This window comes from Spermophilus citellus (genome assembly GCF_964194105.1).
Source record: "Spermophilus citellus genome assembly, chromosome: 2".
NCBI lineage: Eukaryota > Metazoa > Chordata > Mammalia > Rodentia > Sciuridae > Spermophilus > Spermophilus citellus.
In genome coordinates this window covers 161,983,235-162,006,563 of record NC_138183.1, presented here as the reverse complement: position 1 = coordinate 162,006,563, position 23,329 = coordinate 161,983,235, and the positions used below count along the sequence as shown (strand labels likewise).

Sequence of the window (23,329 nt, the reverse complement as noted above, 5' to 3'; positions counted from 1 at the left end):
GAAAGATATTTATATTAAACCTTGATTGAAAACATGAATGAAAAAAAAGCAAAAATTAGATAATTTATTAGCTTTTTTTGGTTGGAGACATAAGTTAAATTCTTGCTAATCTCAATTTAATTTAACATTAAATTAATAATTTGTACACTTTGAAAATTATTTGAGGCACCTTACATTAAAACATGAACTTTTTTAAGGCAAAAAAGGTTTGATCAGCACTTATCTGTTCATTCATTGACTGAGGTATAACATAATAGATTTATTTATTATTATCATTTTTTTAATGGTACTGGGGATTGAACCCAGCGGTGGTCTACCACTTAGCTATAGCCTCAGTTCTTTATTTTTATTTTTTATTGTTTACATACATGACAATAGTGGAATACATTACCCTCATTATTTCCCATATACAGTACAATTTTTCATAATTCTGTATATAAAATATGTTCACGCCAAATTATGCCATTATACATGTACTCTCTTTTTTTTGCATAACAATTCTCAATACACATATATACCACAATTTTTCATATCTCTGTATATAAGGTATGTTGACACCAAATTCAAATCTTCATACATGTATTTTGTATAATGATGACCATCACATTCCACCATTCTTGCTCTTCCCTTTCCCGCTTCCTTTCCCTCCCACCCCTCTTTCCTATCTAGAAATAATCTTCCTCCCATGCTCTCCCTCCCTACCCCACTTTGAGTCACCCTCCTTATATCAGGGAAAACATTTAGCATTTATTTTTTGGGGGATTGGCTAACTTCGCTTAGCATAATCTTCTCTAATGCCCTCATTTAACTGCAAATTCCATGATTTTGTTCTTTTTAAGTGCTGAGTAATATTCCATTGTGTATAAATGCCACATTTTTTTATCCATTCATCCACTGAAGGACATCTAGGTTGGCTCCACAGTTTAGCTATTGTGAATTGTGCTGCTATAAACATTGATGTGGCTGTTTCCCTGTAGTATGCTGTTTTTAGGTCCTTTGGGTATAGTCTGAGAAGAGGAATAGCTGGGTCAAATGGTGATTCCATTCCCAGATTTCCAAGGAATCTCCATACTGCTTTCCAAATTGACTGTACCAATTTGCAGTCCCACCAGCAATGTATGAGTGTACCTTTGTCCCCACATCCTCACCAACACTTGTTATTGTTTGTCTTCATAATGGCTACCATTCTGACTGGAGTGAGATGGTATCTTAGAGTTGTTTTGATTTGCATTTCTCTGATTGCTAGAGATGGTGAGCATTTTTTCATATATTTGTTGATTGATTGTATATTCTCTTCTGAGAAGTGTCTGTTCAGGTCCTTGGCCCATTTATTGATTGGGTTATTTGTTGTTTTGGTGCTTGGCTTTTTTAGTTCTTTATATACCCCAGAGATTAGTGCTCTATCTGATGTGTGAGGGGTAAAAATTTGCTCCCAAGATGTTGGCTCCCTGTTTACCTCACAGATTATTTCTTTTGCTGAGAAAAAACTTTTTAGTTTGATTGTATCCCATTTGTTGATTCTTAGTTTTAATTCTTGTGCTATAGGCGTCTTATTAAGGAAGTTGGGGCCTATAGGGCCCCACGTGATGAAGATTAGAGTCTACTTTTTCTTCTATTAGATGCAGAGTCTCTGGTTTAATTCCTAGATCCTTGATCCATTTTGAGTTAACTTTTGTGCATGGTGAGAGAGAGGGTTTCAATTTCATTTAGTTGCATATGGATTTCTAGTTTTCCCAGCACCATTTGTTGGAGATGCTATCTTTTCTCCAGTGCATGCTTTTGGCACCTTTGTCTAATATAAGATAGTTGTAATTTTGTGGGTTAGTCTCTCTGTCCTCTATTCTGTACCAATTGGTCTACCATCCTGTTTTGGTGCTAGTACCATGCCATTTTTGTTACTATTACTGTAGTATACTTTAAGGTCTGGTAAAGCGATACCACCTGTTTCACTCTTCCTACTGAGGATTGCTTTAGCTATTCTCGGTATCTTCTTTTTCTAGATGAATTTTATGGTTGCTTTTTCTATTTCTATGAAGAATGCCATTGGGATTTTGATTGGAATTACATTGAACCTGTATAATGCTTTTGTTAGTATGGTCATTTTGATAATATTAATTCTGCCTATCCAGGAGCAAGGTAGATCTTTCCATCTCCTATGGTCTTCTTTTTCATGGTTCTGCAGTTTTCATTGTATAGATCTTTCACCTCTGTCGTTAAGTTGATTCCCAAGTTTTTTTTCGTTTGTTTGTTTTGGTTTTTTTTTAGGATATTGTGAATGGGGTAATTTTCCTAATTTCCTTTTCAGAGGATTTGTCACTGATACACAGAAATGCCTTTGATTTATGGGTGTTGATTTTATATCTTCCTACTTTGCTGAATTAATTTACTAGTTCTAGAAGTTTTCTGTTGGAGTTTTTTGGGTTTTCTAGGTATAGAATCATATTGTCTGCAAATAATGCTAGTTTAAGATCTTCTTTTCCTATAGTTATTCCTTTAATTTCTTTTGTCTATCTAATTGCTCTAGCCAGTGTTTCAAGAACTACGTTGAATAGAAGTGGTGAAAGAGGGCATCCTTGTCTTGTTCCAGATTTTAGAGGGAATGCATGCCTTCAGTTTTTCTCCGTTTAGAATGATGTTGGCCTGAGGCTTTGCGTAGATAGCCTTTACAATGTTGAGAGATGTTCCTGTTATCCCTATTTTTCTAGTGTTTTGAACACAAAGGGGTGCTGAATTTTGTCAAATGCTTTTTTTTTTTTTTTTTGCATCTATTGAGGTGATCATATGGTTCTTTAAGTCTATTAATGTGATTTTCATATGTTCAGCCACCCTTGCACCCTGGGATGAATCCCACTTGATCGTGGTGCACAATCTTTTTGATGTGTTTTTGTATTCAATTTGCCAGAATTTTATTGAGGATTTTTGCATCTATGTTCATTAGAGATATTGGTCTGAAGTTTTCTTTCTTTGAAGTGTCTTTGTCTGGTTTTGGAATTAGAGTGATATTGGCCTCGTAGAATGAATTTGGAAGTACTCCCTCTTTTTCTATTTTCTGAAATAGATTGAAGACTATTGGTATTAGTTCTTCTTTAAAGGTCTTGTAAAACTCTGTTGTATATCCTTCTGGACCTGGGCTTTCCTTGGTTGGTAATCTTTTGATGGCTTCTTCTATTTCTTCACTTGATATTGGTCTATGGGCTTTCCTTGGTTGGTAATCTTTTGATGGCTTCTTCTATTTCTTCACTTGATATTGGTCTATTTAAGTTGTGTATATCTTCCTGACTCAACCTGGGCAGGTCATATGACTTTAGGAATTTATCGATGTCTTCACTATCTTGGATTTTATTAGAGTATAACTTTTTAAAATAATTTCTAATTATCCTTTGTATTTCTGTAGTGATATTGCCTTTTTCATCACGTATGCTAGTAATTTGGGTTTTCTCTCTTCTTTATTAGCATGTCTAAGGGTCTGTCAATCTTATTTATTTTTTCAAAGAACCAACTTTTAGTTTTGTCAATCATTTCAATTGTTTCTTTTGTTTCGATTTCATCTCTGATTTTAATTATTTCTTGCCTTTTTATTTTTATTTTTGAGAGAGGTTCTTGCTGAGTTGTCCAGGCTGACTTTGAACTTACTTCAGCCTTCCAAGTAGCTGGGATTACAGGTGTGTGCCACCATGCCCAGCTTTAGTCTACTATTGATGAAATGGAATATAGGAAGCAGCTAGCCTCAGAATTTGGATATCACCCATGTAGAGTTCTGTGGAGAAGTCATTTGGGGCACAAAGTTGGCATTATCATAGTCCCTGGAAAATTTTCCAAGTAAAGTTCTGGGAGTTTTCATGTAAATCGAGAGTAAAATGCAGATTGAGGGGGGCTTGGGTTGGGGCTGCATGTGCGCCTGCCTAGCACATGCAGAGTTCGATCCTCACCACCACATATAAATCAATAAAATAATGGTATTGTGTCCAACTACAACTAAAAAATAAATATTAAAAAAATGCAGATTCAGGTATAATATAGATCAGAAGGGAATTTGGTAGGAGAATTACCAGTTTGGGGAATTTAATGCTATATTCAAAGTCTTAGTTGAAATAATCCTTTAAAATTACAGAATTGGATTAAGGAGGCTTTATTTGGTAGAATTTCTCTATTTCATGGTTTCAGGTTGGCTGAATAGAAGAAAAAGATAAGTTAGCTATATGTCTGAATAACGTAAGCCCTTTGTGTTGTCTTAAATGTTACAGATAAAAAATATTAAATATAATTAATTTTGTGTCCTTGCAGATTGATCATTTATTTATTAGTAATTTACCAGAGATTGTGGTGGAATTATTGATGTCGTTACATGAAACAGCAGATTCTGGTGCCAGCCAGAGCACTGATGCCTGTGACGTTTCAGGGTATGTACATTTTAAATTTAGAGAATGAGGCACAACTTGCAAATTCCTTAGGCTTTTTTTTAATATTTATTTTTTAGTTATAGGTGGACACAATATCTTTATTTTTTATTTTTATGTGGTGTTGAGGATTGAACCTAATGCCTCATGCTTGGTAGGTGAGTGCTCTACCTCTGAGCCACAATCCCAGCCCCGATTTTTTTATTGATTGACAAATTCAGATGTCTATTTCAGTTTTTAGACATGTCCTCTTTTTAAAAAATTAGTTTCTTTAAAAATGGTCCTCTGATATGAAGTGATTACCTGTGAGCTTTTATACTGTAATTTCCCCACAGTTATTACTCTTTCTAGTTAAACTCTTTGATGGCAGAACCAATAAACTTTCTTTTCTCGATTTTTCTGTAATATTTGAGCATTATGCCACATGTTGTGTTTTGAAATTTTTTCTCCATGGGTTTGCTATTTCTCTTATTATTAATAACTTCCCTTTCTAGAGCACCTTTTTATTATTCTGCTCCTTGACTGTCAGAATCATACTCCTTAGCTGCACTGTTTAATTTGGCCCTGTTCTCCTTCTCCTCCCCGCCTCTTTCTCTGCGTCCTGGCTGTCATGAGCTGAGCAGTTTTCAACCCATTTGGTTGCATATGAATGTTCAAGTTATTTTCCTCACTTTACTGGAAACTGCTTGAAAATACCCTTTACTGTGTAGTGGCACACACCTACCCAGCTTCTCTGGAGGCGGAGGCAGGAAGATCACAAGTTCAAAGCCAGCCTTAGCAACTTAGGCTCTAAGCAACTTATCAAGACCCTTTCCCAAAATAAAAATGTAAAAAGGGATGGGATGTTACTCAGTGATTAATCCTGAGTTCAATCCTTAGTATCAAAAAAAAAAAAAAGAAAATATCCTTTAGTATTTTTAATATGTTCTACCATGCTAAACATACAAAATAGTAATTATGTTAGTTAATGTGAAAAATCAAACACCTGATAAAATCAGCTTAGGGAAGAGAAGGCTCATGGTTTTTGAGGTTTCAGTCTGTTTCAGGCTAGCTTCATTGCTTTTGGCTTGAGGTGAAGCAGAACATGGTGTCAGAAGGGCACACCAGAGGAAAATTGCTCAGCTCATGACAGCCAGGACATAGAGAAAGAGACAGAGAGGAGAAGGAGAACAGGGGAGAGGAAGGGGTCAGGAACAAGAATACAGTCCCCAAGGGCACATACTTAAGGACCCACTTCTTCAACTCGGTATACCTCCTTTAGTTTTCACCACTTCCTAATAATGCCATCAAATTATTAATACACTGATGGGGTCAGAGCCCTCATCATACAATTACCTTCCCTAAATCCCATCTCTGAACTTTGTTGCATTGGGGACTAATTCTTCAACACGTGAGCCTTTGGGGAACATTCCAGAGCCAAACCATAACAGTAATAATATCTAGCAAAGTACTTTGACATATGTAATTTCATTCTAATTAATGTTGCTTATCTAGTAGATTGCCATAGCTTAAAATACTATTGCTTTTATAATACTAGTAGAGCTTTAACTCAAACCTGAAATGAGGTCACACTAAAACTCATTTGTGGAGCTGCCATTAATTATAAAAAAGATTAAGCAAATAATTTTAAGTAAATTGGTTAAGATTAAGTCCCAGGGTGAAGTGCATTTAGATATTCTAATATTTATTAACTATGTCATTTTTAATTTTATTAAAAGTATAGGTTTTTTTAATAGATAGTTTTAAAATTTGGGAGTTCTGCGGATCACTGTGGCACATGTGACCTGGGAGGCTCAGGAGCCTGAGGTTGAGGCAGGAGGATCAAGTGTTTAAAGCCAGCCTCAGCAACTTAGTGAGGCTCTAAACAACTCAGAGAGATCTTGTCTCTAAATAAAATACAAAAAAAGAGCTGAGAGTCTCAGTGGTAAAGCGACCTTGGGTTCAATCCATGGCACCCCCCGCCCCTAAATTTCCATTTTGGAAGTTTACTGCTTTATCAACAAAACCTTTTTTTCTTGATAATTTGAAAATTATGACTGCATTTTTTCCCCTTTAACTCTTTTTTTAGGGATTTGGATCCTGCTCCTAATCCACCTTATTTTCCATCACATGTGATTAAAGCAACATTTGCTTATATCAGCAATTGTCATAAAACCAAGTTTAAGAGCATTTTAGAAATTCTTTCCAGAAACCCTGTAAGTATACATTTCTGCCCTAATAATTAGTGAGAGAATTCCTTTATTCAGCTAGAACATCTGTGTAAGTACATCTTAAAAAAGGAAAGTTGGGCTGGGGACATAGCTCATTGGTAGACTGCTTGCTTTACATGCATAAGGCCCCACAACCACAAAAAAAAAAAAAAAAAAAAAGGAAAGTAAGCAAATGAAAAATCATCTGAATAATTTGAAAAGGAAAGCAATCATTTGGCAAAATTTATAATTGAAGTATTTTTCAACACTAACTAAAATTTGTTACAAAGCTGGAATTTTGTGACACTTAAGAGAGTATTTAGTTTTTATAAAAATGCACTATAATTTACTATCTGAAACCTAAACAAATTGACAATAGCTTTCTTCTAAGATAGTAATTATCTTAATGTACTGTTTTGCATTTACTATGAAACCTAAATTTAAATTGTTATTTTAGGTATTGTAAAATATGTGTTATAACTGAGTATATGTGATTTTAAAAGTTTTACTAAGTGTATATTTATTTTCTAGGATTCCTATCAGAAAATTCTTCTAGCCATATGTGAGCAAGCAGCTGAGACAAATAATGTGTATAAAAAGCACAGAGTTCTTAAAATATATCACCTGTTTGTTAGTTTATTACTAAAAGATATAAAAAGTGGCTTAGGAGGAGCTTGGGCCTTTGTTCTTCGAGATGTTATTTATACTTTGATTCACTATATCAACAAAAGGTAAATAATATGTTCACCAATATATAAGCAGTTTATCAAGTTCTTTTAACTGAAAGTTTATATGCTTCTAAGAGATAGGTGGCAGAATTTGTGTTTGTAAATATTGCTTTTTAATATGTATATTATAGCTACCTATTAATTATACATTTTTTGCGGGTACCTATGTTATGTTTTGATACATGTATACATTGTACAATGTTGAAATCAGTAAGCATATCTGTCTTAGGTATTTATCTTTTTTTTTGTAATGAACAAATTTTTCTAGCTTTTAAAAATATACAGTATATAATTGTTATCTATAGTTACCTTATTGTGCAGTAGGACACTAGAACTTCTACTCCTATCTAACTGTAAGTTAGTATCCATTTATCTACCTTTTTCTGTCCATCCCTGCCCCTGACTCTTGCCCCGGTCTCTGGTATTCACCATTCTATTCTCAACTTATATTATGAGATCAACTTTTTTATGGCCCACATGTGAGTGAGATCATGTGGAACTTGTCCTTTCAGAGAATGCATTTTTAGCTTTGTTAATTCTTTTTTTTTTTTATTGGTTGTTCAAAACATTACAAAGCTCTTGACATATCATATTTCATACATTAGATTCAAGTGGGTTATGAACTCCCATTTTTACCCCAAATACAGATTGCAGAATCACATCGGTTACACATCCACATTTTTACATAATGCCCTATTAGTAATTGTTGTATTCTGCTACCTTTCCTATCCTCTACTATCCCCCCTCCCCTCCCCTCCCATCTTCTCTCTCTACCCCATCTACTGTAATTCATTTCTCTCCTTGTTTATTTTCCCATTCCCCTCACAACCTCTTATATGTAATTTTGTATAACAAAGAGGGTCTCCTTCCATTTCCATGCAATTTCCCTTTTCTCTCCCTTTCCCTCCACCTCATGTCTCTGTTTAATGTTAATCTTTTCCTCCAGCTCTTCCTCCCTGATCTGTTCTTAGTTGCTCTCATCATATCAAAGAAGACATTTGGCATTTGTTTTTTAGGGATTGGCTAGCTTCACTTAGCATAATCTGCTCTAGTGCCATCCATTTCCCTGCAAATTCCATGTTTTTGTCATTTTTTAGTGCTGAGTAGTACTCCATTGTGTATAAATGCCACATTTTTTTAATCCATTCATCTATTGAAGAGCATCTGGGTTGGTTCCACAGTCTAGCTATTGTGAATTGTGCTGCTATGAACATCGATGTGGCAGTATCCCTGTAGTATGCTCTTTTAAGGTCTTCAGGGAATAGTCCGAGAAGGGCAATAGCTGGGTCAAATGGTGGTTCCATTCCCAGCTTTCCCAGGAATCTCCATACTGCTTTCCAAATTGGCCGCACCAATTTGCAGTCCCACCAGCAATGTACAAGTGTACCTTTTCCCCACATCCTTGCCAGCACTTGTTGTTTGATTTCATAATGGCTGCCAATCTTACTGGAGTGAGATGGTATCTTAGGGTGGTTTTGATTTGCATTTCCTGGACTGCTAGAGATGGTGAGCATTTTTTCATGTACTTGTTGATTGATTGTATGTCCTCCTCTGAGAAGTGTCTGTTCAGGTCCTTGGCCCATTTGTTGATTGGGTTATTTGTTATCTTATTGTTTAATTTTTTGAGTTCTTTGTATACTCTGGATATTAGGGCTCTATCTGAAGTGTGAGGAGTAAACATTTGTTCCCATGATTTAGGCTCCCTATTTACCTCTCTTATTGTTTCTCTTGCTGAGAAAAAGCTTTTTAGTTTAAGTAAGTCCCATTTGTTGATTCCTGTTATTAACTCTTGTGCTATGAGTGTCCTATTAAGGAATTTGGAGCCCGACCCCACAATATGTAGATCGGAGCCAACTTTTTTTAAAAGTTTTTTTTTTTTTAAATTAATCTCCACTCTCATTATCTCCTTTCTTCTGTTAGTTTTTTGTTTAGGATGCTATTTTTTTTTTTTTCATTTCATAAAGAAGTCAGGTAACTGAATCGAGATCTTTCTGCTTTTTCATTTGGAGATGTTTATGGTACAGATTTCCCATCAGTGCTACCTTATTTCATTATTTCTTTTTTATTTTGGTGGTGCTTACTAATGCTAGGCAAGTGCTCTACCACTGAGCTGCACACACTTAGGCCACATCTTATAATTTTTGATATGTTGAATTTTGACTTTTATTCATTTCTAAACTTAGCATGTTTAAGACAGTTGTTTTGAACTTTCTCTAGTCTAATGTTTAAGTTTCTTTAGGAACCATTTCTGTCAGTGTTTTGTTCTTTTGAATGGGCAATAACTCCCTGTTTCTTTGTATGCCTTGTTATTTTGTTGCTGAAAACTGGCCATTTCTACTTGTAGAATGATTAAGTCTGGAAATCATATTTTTTCCTTTTTTTAGAGTTTGACTTCTTTTTCTTTTTTATTGCTCAATGCTGTAGCAGTTCATAACATTAACCAATTATTTTTGCAGAATGTATTGCCTTGTGTGGTCACTGAAGGCTCTCTTTCTTGGCTTGTGTTTTGATAGTGCTCCACAGAGATTTCCTTGAACATTGTGAGCATTGTGGGTGTTTGGCACATGAGGGAAAGAAAATAAAAATTTTTCTAATGTTTGCAATTTAGCTCTGTGTTGGTACTTCCCTTCAACACTAGCCGGTTTGCATTGAGCTGTGGGAGCACCTCCAAGTAAAAGCTTAGGGTCTTTTGTAGTCTTTTCTGAGCAAAAGTCTTACTTGGGCATGTTTGTGGCCTTCTAAATTCTTCCTCAATTGTGAGTACTTCTGAATTTCCCAGAGAATCTCTCCTTTTTGGTATGTCTCAAGAGTAATCTTTTGTTCTATCCAGTGTAGGTTATTAACCTTACAAAGTTTCAAGCAGTGCCCTCAACTTTTCTACGTAAGTAAGGGCCCTTAAATGAAACAGCCAAGCCGTTTGCATCAGTCCCAGTCAGGTTAGAATAGACATACATAACAGTTTGCAAATAAGGTCTCCTTGCTTCTTGTGTAGGTTGCCATTTTTGTGACTGCTGCTGAGCAGGGAAGGGGACTGGCAAGGACAATTAAAACCACTACAGAAATTTCCTGCAGTTTTTTGGTTGCCTTTTCTGGTTTTGCGTATTCTTTTTTAAAAAATTTTATTTTTAAATTTTTGATTCGTGCATTATAATTACATATGATCATACATGCATGGGATATAGTTTGGTTCACTTCAGTTCCCAGTAACTTCCTCTTTCTATCCCCTCCTCACTTCTCCTGTTCCCCTTCCTCTGCTCTACTGATGTAGCATTTTCTTGATTGCTATAAACTTTTGACTTTTTTTACAGAATTTAATATAGTTGATTATGACAGTTCTGCTTGCCTTAAAATGTTTTTGTCAGGTTTGAGCCTAGTGTTACATATTTTGTATTTTGCTGATGTCCCCTCTCTTTTTGACTTATGAACCATTGAAGTGTTAGATATGAGAGTACCTTTTATGTCAAGTGATATCAAAATTAGAAATGTAGAATAAAAATTATTTTTGAATGATTCTATTTCAAAGTACTTTTCTAGAACCTGTTTTTTTTTTTTTTTCCCCTCTTAGGCCTTCAAATTTCATGGATGTGTCACTACGCAGCTTCTCTCTTTGTTGTGACCTGTTAGGTCAGGTTTGCCAAACAGCAGTGACTTACTGTAAAGATGCTTTAGAAAAGCATCTTCATGTTATTGTTGGTACACTTATACCCCTTGTGAATGATCAAGTGGAGGTTCAGGAGCAGGTAATTTTCTAATTCATCTTCAAAATGGTATTTGAGATATGTTGATAAAGTATTAATTTTACTTGATACAGTTAGTAATTTTAATGAAAATGGTTTTTTAAGAAATAGTTGGGAAGACATTCTTAATTAATCTTTGTAATCAGTTACAAAGATTGATTACATATTTTTCTCTAATAAACAATCGTTTAGCTTGCTTTGTTACACTGAAGTGTAGAAGTAGTCAAAAATGGGATAATAGTTTATGCCATTATGATTTTGTGTGATATATTACTTACATGAACTGTTTAACTAATCTGGGGGTTTTTATATGTCAGTGACCACCTTGTATAGTCCCTTATATGTTTGTGGAATTGTTTGAAAGCACAGAAACTAAAAAAAGTTGGTATCTTACAAGTAATTAGAATGTTTTATCTGAACTAGGGTGGCAGAGTTTTTATCAATTATTACAATAGATTTTGTTTTTTTTATTTTGAAATATGATTATAGATTTTCTCCTTTTAATTTTTTTTCTTTTTAAATTATGTTTAGGTACTGAACTTGTTGAAGTATTTAGTGATAGATAACAAGGATAATGAAAACCTCTATCTCACGATTAAGCTTTTAGATCCTTTTCCTGACCACGTTCTTTTTAAGGATTTGCGTATTACTCAGCAGAGTATCAAATACAGTAGAGGGCCTTTTTCACTTTTGGAGGTAATAAAAGTTTCATCTTCTTAGTATTTGGTATTAGAAAGCATAAAGAGTAGTACTTAAAAATCTCTAATGTGTTCTAGTGGTAAAAATTGAATTTTTTGTTGTGGTAAAAAGACATGAGATTACCTTCTTAACAAATAAAAAATGAATCTTAATGCATTGTTTTGCATTGAGCTTAAAGTATTGATACCAAAGTCTCCTGGTAAAGAATGAATTTGAATATTTAAGGAATGTGATATAAAAATATTCTTGATTTTAACACACACATAAACTTATGGTCAAGACTGGGGATGTGGCTTAATGGAAGTGTGCTTAACTAGCATGGTCAAGGTCATAGATTGAGTCCTCAGCACTGGAAATTAAAAAAAAAATAATCTTTAAGATAGTCTAGTCCATTAATAACTTAAAATCACAATCTGATCCTTTGAGGGTCAGTTTTATATTTGCATTCGAGATAATATTTATCTTTTTAAAGAGTATTTCAATTTTTAATCTTGATAAACTTCAAAACTGTGTCCAGGTGTATTTTTTTCTTTTAAATCTTAGTATAATTTTAAACTTATAGCTTGTATTTTACTATATATCAATATGAAAACAACATATAAAATTACCATACAGAAATTCAAATTTTTTCCTCTGATCTGTGTTATAATAGAATCTATTAGAATTTAAAGGATTAAAACATTATAGAATTTGAAGTGAAAGAACTTTATTTCTACTTTGGTTTATGAGTTATCATCTTTAAAAGGCACTTACCAGTTTTTTTCTTTTATTAAGTTTTATTCTATAGACTTATCCAGTAAATGTTAAAAGCAAGTTACATTTTAACTAATTTTCTCTTTTAGGAAATTAACCATTTTCTTGCAGTAAGTGCTTATGATGCGCTTCCATTGACAAGGCTTGAAGGATTAAAGGATCTTCGAAGACAACTAGAACAACATAAAGATCAGATGATGGACCTTATGAGAGCATCTCAGGGTACTAATTTACATGTCATGGGTTATTTCTACCTATTTCTTTTTGAAAGAATCTTGTAAGTTCCTCTTTGTTTGATTGCCATAGCCATATTTCAGCCCTTCATCATTTCTCATCTAACCATAAAATTGGTCCTAACTAGTCTCCTACTGTGAACTATTCTCATTTAATCTATCCTCTGAAAGAATGATTTTTTTGTTATTTGTTTTGGTGTCAGGGATTAAACCCAGGGCCTCTTAGTCACTCAACCGTATCCCCAGCCTTTTTTAATTCTTTATTTTGAGACTCATAAGTTGCTGAGGCTAAGTTTGAACTTGGCGATCTTCCTGCCTTAGCCTCCTAAGCCACTGGGATTATAAGAGTGCACCACCATGCCCAGCTCTGTATGATTTCTTTAACTCAAATATGATCATGTTAGTCTACTACTTTAGAAACTTTAACAATTTCCTACTGCCCAAAAGAAAAATTTTAAATCTTTAGAGCCAAGCCTACAGGGTAGTATATCTGTGCCTTGTGCTTAAACCTACTTAAATGAAAGAAATGTGCCTCATTTTAAGCCTTTAAGCTGTGTGTGTTGCATGTATGTATACATGTTCTTATACATATTTCTACCCTTTTTTTCTTACTCAAGAAAACATCTATTTTTATATTATTTTGATTGAGTTTATGTTATTATGGTATTACACTAAAGAGAAAACTTTTGTACTTGGTTATGATTTTTGTCTTCCTGTACCCATTAATTTCATATTTCTGTTGTATCCTTTTTATCTTTAGTACTTTTTAAAACAGATTTTAGTTTTGACCATTTGAGCTCAGAGTGCATTGTTCTGAGATATGTAAAATATGAATACTATTAAATCTTGTTCTCCTGTGTTTATTTTATTGGCTAGATTTGTGTTATGTAATAAAATCAGTAGATGTTGGTGGCTATTTAAATTTAAATGGATTAAAATTAGGGAAAATATAAAATTGAGTTTTTTCATTGTATTAACACACTAAGTTGTCACAAGTATATGTAGCTAGTGGATGTCATTCAACAGCACAGATTATAGTCATTTCCATCATTGTCGAAAGATCTGCTGGATAGTGCTGGTCTAGATTCTAAATGCTAAATGTTAAAAATCTAAGGTTTCCAAGGTTCCTTTTAGCTTTAGTGTTGGGTGATTCTTATGTTTCTGATTATTTGCTATTTTGCTAAGTTAATATAGACTTTTCTGCACAAGTTTTTGATGAGAGTTTTTCTGCCAAATATTAAATCACTTTCATATAACGGTGTTTCTTGAAAAATTCAAATTCATACACTATGTATTTTTGAGCTGTTCATAATGTAAGACATTTTAAAAAGTTTATTAAAAATTTCTCAGGAGGTAATTTAATGTCTATCCATATTGTAAATAAGAATATTGTGACTATGGCCATTTAAGCGAATGTTTTTGAAATTACTCCTAGATAACCCACAAGATGGCATTATGGTAAAGCTAGTTGTCAGCTTGTTGCAGTTATCCAAGATGGCAGTAAACCACACCGGGGAAAGAGAAGTTTTAGGTAAACTATGTATTTGAATGAATGTGAGTTTTTTATGTTCAAGTGGTCATCTTTAATATCCTCAAAATAAGTGAAAGTTTGTCATTTGGATTATTATGAAAATATGAGATACTAGCCAACATATTTTTGCATTTAAATTCAGGTATCCCCAAGTACCTGCCTGTTCATATTTTTCTTCCTTAAATATTCATATAAAATGAAAAGTTAATGATTTACATTTGTGAATACTATTAGTTTGAAAATGCCATATAAATATTTAGGAAAGTTGGAAAGTTAAGTTGCAAAAAAATTGACCTCTGAAATATTTTTCTAACTGTCTATAATTCAGTATCATTTTCTATAACAAATGAGAATGAAAATTTTGAGAGCTAGGTTACACTCAAATATTAAGTCCTTTCCTACTGCCATTTGAGGAGAAATCTAACATATGATAGCCAACATTGTGTCTAGTATAGGTATTTAAATTTGGTTATCCTAGGATGGAAAATCACATGTTTAAAGTAAGCTTGAAATTGTCATGACAGCCTTTCTTCAGTAACGAAATGAGGAGAATAAAATGAGAATAAGAATAATAAAAATGAGAATAAGTGGTGTTTATGGATTCTTGTGCCTTTCAGTATTGTCTTTTTTAATTTCTCAGTGGGAGCCTGTGATTTCTAGTATATGTCTTTTGTGTGTGTGTGTGTGTGTGTGTGTGTGCGCGCGCGCATGCGCGCGCGCCAGGGATCAAATCTAAGAGCACTTAAGCACTGAGCCATATTCCCAGCCCACTCCTCCTTTAAAATTTTTTTTAGTTGTAGGTGGACACAATATATTTATTTATTTCTTTATTTTTATATGGTGCTGAGGATTGAACCCAGTGCCTCACACATGCCAGGCAAGTGCTCTACTACTGAGCTATTACCCCAGCCCCTTGGTAGATTTTTTTTTAATTGAAATATATCTACATATATAGAAGTATACAGATTCTAGATATGTAGCTTAAAGAAGTTAACAAGAGTATACTTGTGCATCTATCACCCAAACCAAGAAACAGAGCCTTAAAAGAACTCTAGAAGCTTCCTGTACCCAGGGATCTATCCCTGTCTACAGCACTGCTTCTGGGGATAAATGTAATTTGCTATAGGAGTCCTAAGTGGACTTTTATGAGTAGGAAAATTACAGTAGTTTGTATATGTTATTAACATCATACTCAGGGGTGAAAGAATGAACGCTTTCCCCTAATATCAGGAGCAAAACAAGATTTTTCACTTTTACTCCTGTTATTCAACATTATGCAGAAAGTTCTAACCAGAACAATTAGACAAAAAAAAAAAAAAAAAAAAAAAAAAGAAATTTAAAGCATCCAAATTGGAAAAGAAAACTTTATTTATATATTTTTTATCCTATATATAAAAAATCCTAGGGAATCAGTAGAAAGCTACTATAGAGCTTATAAACAAATTAATAAAAGTTGCCAGGTATAAGATCAACATATAAAAATCCTTTGTGTTTGTAGGTGGGCATTGTGGTACACACCTGCAATCCCAGCTGCTTTGTAGACTGAAGTTAGGGGATTGCTTGAGCATAGGAATTTGAGAATAGCTTAGGCAACATATCAAGATTCCAAAAAAAGAAAAAAAAATTAGTTTTTAGTTTTGTTTTTTTTTATAACTAGCAATGAGCAACCTAAAAAGGAAATCAAGATAGCAATCCCATTTAGAATAGCATTTAAAAGAAAGAATACCTAGGGATAAATTTAATCAAAGAGGTGAAAGACATATACACATTCTGTTTGTTAGAAATGAATCACTAAGTGTAGCCTACAATCAAGGGGAAGGGGAATTAAGCTTCACTTTTGAAATAGAGACTATCAGAATATTTGTTGAATGTATTTTAGTAAATACCACCATAACTTGAGAGTAGGATGAGTCATCTAGGATGCTGAAAACATTCTGTCTTCATGTAGGTAGTGATAACACAAATGGAAAAAATTAAGTAATCTTCACTGAATTGTGTGTTTTAAGATCTATGGACTTTATGACTTTATATATGGGAAACCTCAAGAAATTTTTGAGTTTTAGGATTATTGTACCCATACAATGCCATGTTTAGATTTTTATTCTTAGTATCTGTATTCTCTTACTAATTAATGTCTCCTGGAAGTGATTCCGTAGGGGAAAATATCTCTTGCCTACATGGATGATAAGTAAAGGAAATTATATAGTATTTTGTAGCTCCTTATAATCTCCTCATGATCTTTGAAAACTCACTTAAATCTTGAAACATGTAACTCTACTGAAATGGAATTTCTGTATCTAGAGGCTGTTGGAAGCTGTTTGGGAGAAGTTGGTCCTATAGATTTTTCTACCATAGCTATACAACATAGCAAAGATACATCTTATACCAAGGCCCTTGAGTTATTTGAAGATAAGGAACTTCAGTGGACATTAGTAGTGTTGATCTACCTGAATAATACATTGGTAGAAGAATGGTGAGTATTTCTGTATCTCTTACATCTGATCATACTGACTTAATCTGACATTAAAGTACACTTCATGTAAATTTTCATTTCCAATAACTAAGGGATTTAAATTCTTATGCTTTTTAAAAGTCTCATGTATTTCTTGAAAAGCATTGTATTTTTATTAATTTATATAATCATTGACCCTACTATGTACCAAGATTTTAATGCAGTGATCAAGATTCCAGATAAGAACTGTGTTAAAATCTACTGAGAGTGCATCAGGCAAATGGAGAAAGACCAGGTAGTTCCACAAAGACAATTAAAGTAGAAATATTTAAAAGGTGACATTTCAGGCACTTGTCCAAATCAGAAGTGCTTCCATCTTTAGTCTGAGCTTCATTCTGGTCTTAGAGCAAAAACTTCATAACCACTCAAATTTTACACTAATCAGACAAAATCTTTTGGTTTTCATTTTTTTTTTTTAATATTCAGTTTTTAGTTGTAGTTTGACACAATATCTTTATTTATTTATTTTTATGTGGTGCTGAGGATCGAACCCAGGGCCTCGCACATGCTAGGCGAGCGCTCTACTGCTGAGCCACAACCCCAGCCCTTGTTTTTCATTTATTCTCTGTGCAAAACAGATTGCAAAATATTATGAATATTTCAGTTTATTGGTTATGAGACTAAACCCCTACCCCATTATTTATTCTTTGACTGATTTATTCCATCACCACCAGTTTGGGAGTTAAGTTAAAAAGATATTTCCTCCAAACAGGCATTTTTCTGTGTTAAATGTGTTTTGATTTTGTTTCTCTACCTTTCTCCTCCTCATCCTGCCTGCTGTGTTTGTAGTATGGACTCAGTGGACTAATATTTTTCTTTTGTTATTTCTTTGCTTTAAATAGGCTGACATAGTTTCTTTCCCACATTTTATTATAAAAATGGTCAAACATACACCAAAGTTGAAAGAATTTTAAATACTCATATACTCACTTTATAAATTCTAACCATTCTTCTTGTTCATTTATTAATCCATGTCATTTTAAAAACGTTCCACACATAACTTTGAAAGTATTTCTGGCACAGTTTTTGAAGGGAGATTTTTCTGTAGGAAATTTGTAAGTATTGATTTATTTGTTTTTCTGAAAAAGATTCATAGATATTAGCATGGCTTAATAGGGAACAGGTAAATGTTTTTTTGTCTTTCTATAGGAGGGGAAAAAAAACATTAGTTGTTGAAGGGACTTTAGCATATACCTTGAATCCCAAAATAGCTGGTTCAGTAAGGTTTCTTTGAGGAAGTACCATTGGATCTAATCTGAGGATCAGGAGTAAACAATAAGATAATTAAGGATAAAGCATCCAAACAGGTAATGCTAGAATACAGATAAGGTTGGTCTATTGGAGGAACAGAAAGAAGCCTGGTATAAGGGAAGATGGTAGGAGATGAAATTAGAAAGGTGGGACTAACTCTAATTAAGAAATTTGAATTTTATTTCAAGTATATTAAGGAGCCATGGGTTTTTAGTAGAGTTGGGTCATAATTCAGCTTACATTTTTTACTCTGGTTTTTATATGTCAGATGGATTTCAAAGGCAAAATTGCAAACAGGAAAATCAATTAAGAAATGATTACAGTAATGCATTGGAGAAATGATGATGATTTGGGTGTCATTAATGGAGATGAAAGACATGGATGGAACCAGGCTATGTTTTGAACATAGAGCCAGTGGGATTTACTGATGAATTGGATATGGAGAAATCAAGACAGAATTTAGGTCTTGGGTGTTTCCTATGGGTGTGTGTGTGTATGTGTGTGTGTTTTGTTTTGTTTTGTTTTGTTGCTCATTTGTTTTGTTCTCCTTGTTGAACTCAGAGCCTGTGCTAGACAAATGTTCTCCCGCTGAGCTTTACAGTTATAACTAGTAGTTGGATTTATCCAACTCAAACATGCATGGAAATCTATTTCAGTTCATGATCCCCCCTTTTTCTTTCTTCCTTCCCTTCACTCTTTTCCTCTACTCTAATAGACTTTCTTTTACTTTTCTATTAATTTGTATTTGATTGGTTCTTTGTTATCCTATCTTCCCTTCTTTCCTTTATTTTACTACAGCTTCTGCATATAAGAGAAAACATTTAGCCTTTGAGTTTCTGAGTTTATTTAATTTCATTTGGCATGATATTCTCCATATCCATCTATTTACCAGCAAATGCCATAATTTCATTCTTTGTTATGGCTGAGTGGGACTCCGTTGTATAGATATACTACAATTTCTCAATCCATTTGTCTGTTAATGGGCATCTGGATTGATTCCATAATTTAGCTGTTGTGAATTGTGCTGCTGTAAATATTGAGGTGGCTGTATCAATATAGTGTGCCAATTTTAGATTGTTTTAGAAAATACCAAGGTGTAGGATAGCTGGGGCATATGGTGGTTCCATCCCTAGTTTTTTGAGGAATTGCCCATACTTTTTTCCAGAGTAGTTGTACTAGTCTACAGTCCTACCAGTGATGTGTACCTTTTTCCCCTCAACCTCGCCAGCATTTACTGTTGTTTATATTCCAGATCATTGCCCTTCTGACAGAAAGGCGATGAAATATTACTGTGATTTTTTTTTCATTTGTTCTAATGACAGCAGAATGCATTTTGATTCATTGTACACAAATGGAGTACAACTTTTCATTTTTCTGGTTGTACACGATGTTAATCACACCATTTGTGTAATTATACATGTACCTAGGGTAACGATATTTGTCTCACTCCACCATCTTTCCAATGGCCCCTCTCTTTCCTTCTGCTCAATCCAGAGTTCCTCCATTCTTCCCATGCCCCACTCCCATTTTGGATCAACATCCACGTGCCAGAGAAAACATTTAGCTTTTGGTTTTATGGGCTTGGCTTACTTTTCTTAGCATGATATTCCTCAACTTTATCCATTTACTTGCAAATGCGATAATTTCATTCTTTGTTAATGCTAAATAGTATTCCATTGTGTATGTATACCACAGTTTCTTTATCTGTTCATCTGTTGAAGGGCATCTAGGTTGGTTCCACAGTTTAGCTATTTTGAATGAAGCATACTATAGTATGCCAATTTAAGTCTTTTGGGTTTAGATCGAGTGTCCGAGACCAGCTCCAACAGGGGGTCTCAGGATGGTGAGGAGTCCGCGAAAGAGGGGTGGAGAAACAACACAGACACCAAAGTGAAGGTGTTGATCCCAGTCTTTACTTGTGAAGTTGATCATATATACTTTTCATTTTGGCAGGCTCACTGTACTTTGTGGTTACAAAACAGGAATCATTATTCAAAGAAACAAAATATTACCTAGCTACAATTAGAATAGAAGAATGTATCTTGGCTTATGCATAAGCAAGCATTTGTACTTTCAGTTCGCGTTTTGTTTTGAGCTGTTTCTGCTTAGTTAACTTTTAATAATAGTTACAAATGTCCCAAACTATTGGCCTATACCTTGACTATTCTTTCTTGACTTACTGACTGGAACCTGTGCCATGGTTACGGCAAGTGGTTGACTTGTTATTAATTTTAATCAAACAGGAGTAAAAGCACAAACCATTGTGCACAGGAACAAGAACAAGTTGCCCAGTACTAAGCACTAATCTGTCTTCTTAACATTAATTTTTCTTCTCTAGATTTTAATTTCTCAAAAACTTCCTTGACAGGAATACAGGGAGTTTTTCATTAGACATTAACAATTAACGCTCCACAGCTGAATCATTGCATTTAGAGCAAACAGATCTATGCTTTAGAAGTAGTTGCATTAATTGGGAAAGTCATGTTTTTTCCTTCATACTTAATGGTCATATGAGAAATCACAACTATACTTATTAAAGGAATACAAAAACAAAGCAGCCCATTCCCAGAAACATACTGCGCTCTTCCAGAGGATGGACGCCTTGCGCCATCCATCTCAGTAGGGCCTTGCCATTGCCTGAGTCAGGGGAGGGGAGCAGCAATCTAGGAATGGGATGGCTGAGTCAAATGGTGGTTCCATTCCAAGGTTTCTAAGGAATCTCCATACTGCTTTCCAGAGTGGTTGCACAATTTGCAGTGCCACCAGCAATGTATGAGTGTATCTTTTCTCCCACATCCTCACCAACACTTACTGTTGCTTGTATTCTTGATAATTGCCATTCTGACTGGAGTGAGATGCAATCTTAGAGTAATTTTGATTTGCATTTCTATAATTACTAGAGAAATTCAGCATTTTTTCATTGATAGATTTTATATCTTCTTCTGCTGAAGTGTCTGTTCAGTTCCTTAGCCCATATATTGATTGGGTTATTAATTTTTTGGTGTTAAGTTTTTTGAGTTCTTTACATATCCTCGAGATTAGTGCTCTCTGAAGTGTGTGTAGTAAAGATGTTCTCCCACTCTGTGGGCGGTTTCTTCAAGATATTGATTGTTTTGTTTGCTGAGAAGAACCTTTCAAATTTCAATCCATCCCATTTATTAATTCTTGATTTTATTCCTTGCACTTTAGGAGTCTGATTAAGGAAGTCAAGGTCTAATCCAACACGATGAAGATTAGGGCCTACTTTTTCTCCTATGAGAAATCCTAGGTCCTTGATCCACTCTGAGTTGAGTTCATGGTGAGAGATAGGGGCTTAATTTTCATTTTGCTACATATGGTTTTTTCAGCTCTTCCCCCACCATATGCTGAAGAGGCTATCTTTTCACTAATGTATGTTTTCAGCTCCCTTGTCTAATATGAAATAACTGTATTTATGTGGGTTTGTCTCTGTGGGTACTATTCTATACCTTTTGTCTACATATCTGTTTTGGTACCAATACCTTGCCATATTTGTTACTCTGTAGTATAGTCTAAGGTTGGGTATTGTGATGCTTCCTGCTTTACTCTTCTTATACGAGGATTGTTTTGGCTATTCAGGGTCTCATATTTTTCCAAATGAATTTCATGATTGCTTTTTCTCTTTCTATGAGGAATTTTAATTCTAATTAAAATCCCAACAACATTAAATTAAATCTGTATAATGCTTTTGGTAGTATGGCCATTTAGACAGTATTCTTCCTATCCAAGAATATGGGAGATCTTTCCATCTACTAAAGTCTTCTTCAATCTCTTTCTTTGGTGTTCTATAGTTTTTATTTCAGTGATTTTTCACCTCTTTTGTTAGATTGATTCCCAAGTATTTTTTTTTCGGACTATTCTGAATGTAGTAGTTTTCCTAATTTCTATTTCAGAGGGTTCATCACTGATGCATAGAAATGCATTTTAGGGCTGTGGTTGTAGCTCAGTGGTTGGGCAGTTGCCTTTCATACATGAGGCACTGGGTTCAATCCTCAGCACCACATAAATAAATAAATAAATAAATAAATGAAATAAAAATATTGTGTCCATCTGCAACTAAAAAATATACATTTTTTTTATTGGTTGCTCAAAACATTACAATTATCTTGACATATCATATATCATACATTTGATTCAAATGGGGTATGAATTTTTATTACAGATTGTAGGATCACCTTGGTTATATAGCCACATTTATATATACTGCCATACTAGTGTCTGTTGTATTCTGCTGCATTTCCTATCCCCTTCCTACCCCCCCTCCCCTCCCCTCCCCTCCCATCATCTCTCTCTACTCCATCTACTGTAATTCATTTCTCTCTCTCTCTCTCTCTCTCTCTCTCTCTCTTTTTCCCCTTTCCCATCACATCCTTTTATATGTAATTTTGTATAACAATAAGGGTCTCCTTCCATCTTCCGTGCAATTCCCCTTTTCTCTCCCATTCCCTCCCACCTCTCATCCCTGCTTAGTGGTAATCTTCTTATGCTCTTCCTCCCTGCTCTGTTTTGAGTTGCTCTCCTTATATCACAGAAGACATTTGGCATTTGTTTTTTAGGGATTGGCTAGCTTCACTTAGCATAATCTGCTCTAATGCCATCCATTTCCCTGCAAATGCCATGATTTTGTCATTTTTTAGTGCTGAGTAGTACTCCATTGTGTATAAATGCCACATTTTTTTTATCCATTCATCTATTGAAGGGCATCTAGGTTGCTTCCACTGTCTAGCTATTGTGAATTGTGCTGCTATGAACATTGATGTAGCTGTATCCCTGTAGTATGCTCTTTTTAGGTCTTTGGGGGAATAGTCCGAGAAGGGGAATAGCTGGGTTGAATGGTGGTTCCATTCCCAGCTTTCCCAGGAATCTCCATACTGCTTTCCAAATTGGCCGCACCAATTTGCAGTCCCACCAGCAATGTACAAGTGTACCTTTTCCCCACATCCTCGCCAGCACTTGTTGTTTGACTTCATAATGGCTGCCAATCTTACTGGAGTGAGATGGTATCTTAGGGTGGTTTTGATTTGCATTTCTCTGACTGCTAGAGATGGTGAGCATTTTTTCATATACTTCTTGATTGATTGTATGTCCTCCTCTGAGAAGTGTCTGTTCAGATTCTTGGCCCATTTGTTGATTGGGTTATTTGTTATCTTATTGTTTAATTTTTTGAGTTCTTTGTATACTCTGGATATTAGGGCTCTATCTGAAGCGTGAAGGGTAAAAATTTGTTCCCAGGATGTTGGCTCCCTATTTACCTCTCTTATTATTTCTCTTGGTGAGAAAA

At 34.5% G+C, this 23,329-nt stretch overlaps 1 protein-coding gene across 1 annotated transcript in view; it reads left to right on the top strand.

Annotated features, from left to right (window-relative positions):
* Window positions 1-23,329, top strand: part of ATM (ATM serine/threonine kinase) — a 167,198-nt gene that overhangs the window by 61,215 nt on the left and 82,654 nt on the right. Inside the window, 8 exon segments of the mRNA XM_081280301.1 lie at window positions 4,285-4,400; window positions 6,466-6,592; window positions 7,118-7,317; window positions 10,880-11,054; window positions 11,583-11,747; window positions 12,593-12,725; window positions 14,172-14,267; window positions 16,569-16,740. Coding sequence (XP_081136427.1) covers window positions 4,285-4,400; window positions 6,466-6,592; window positions 7,118-7,317; window positions 10,880-11,054; window positions 11,583-11,747; window positions 12,593-12,725; window positions 14,172-14,267; window positions 16,569-16,740 — 1,184 coding nt within the window.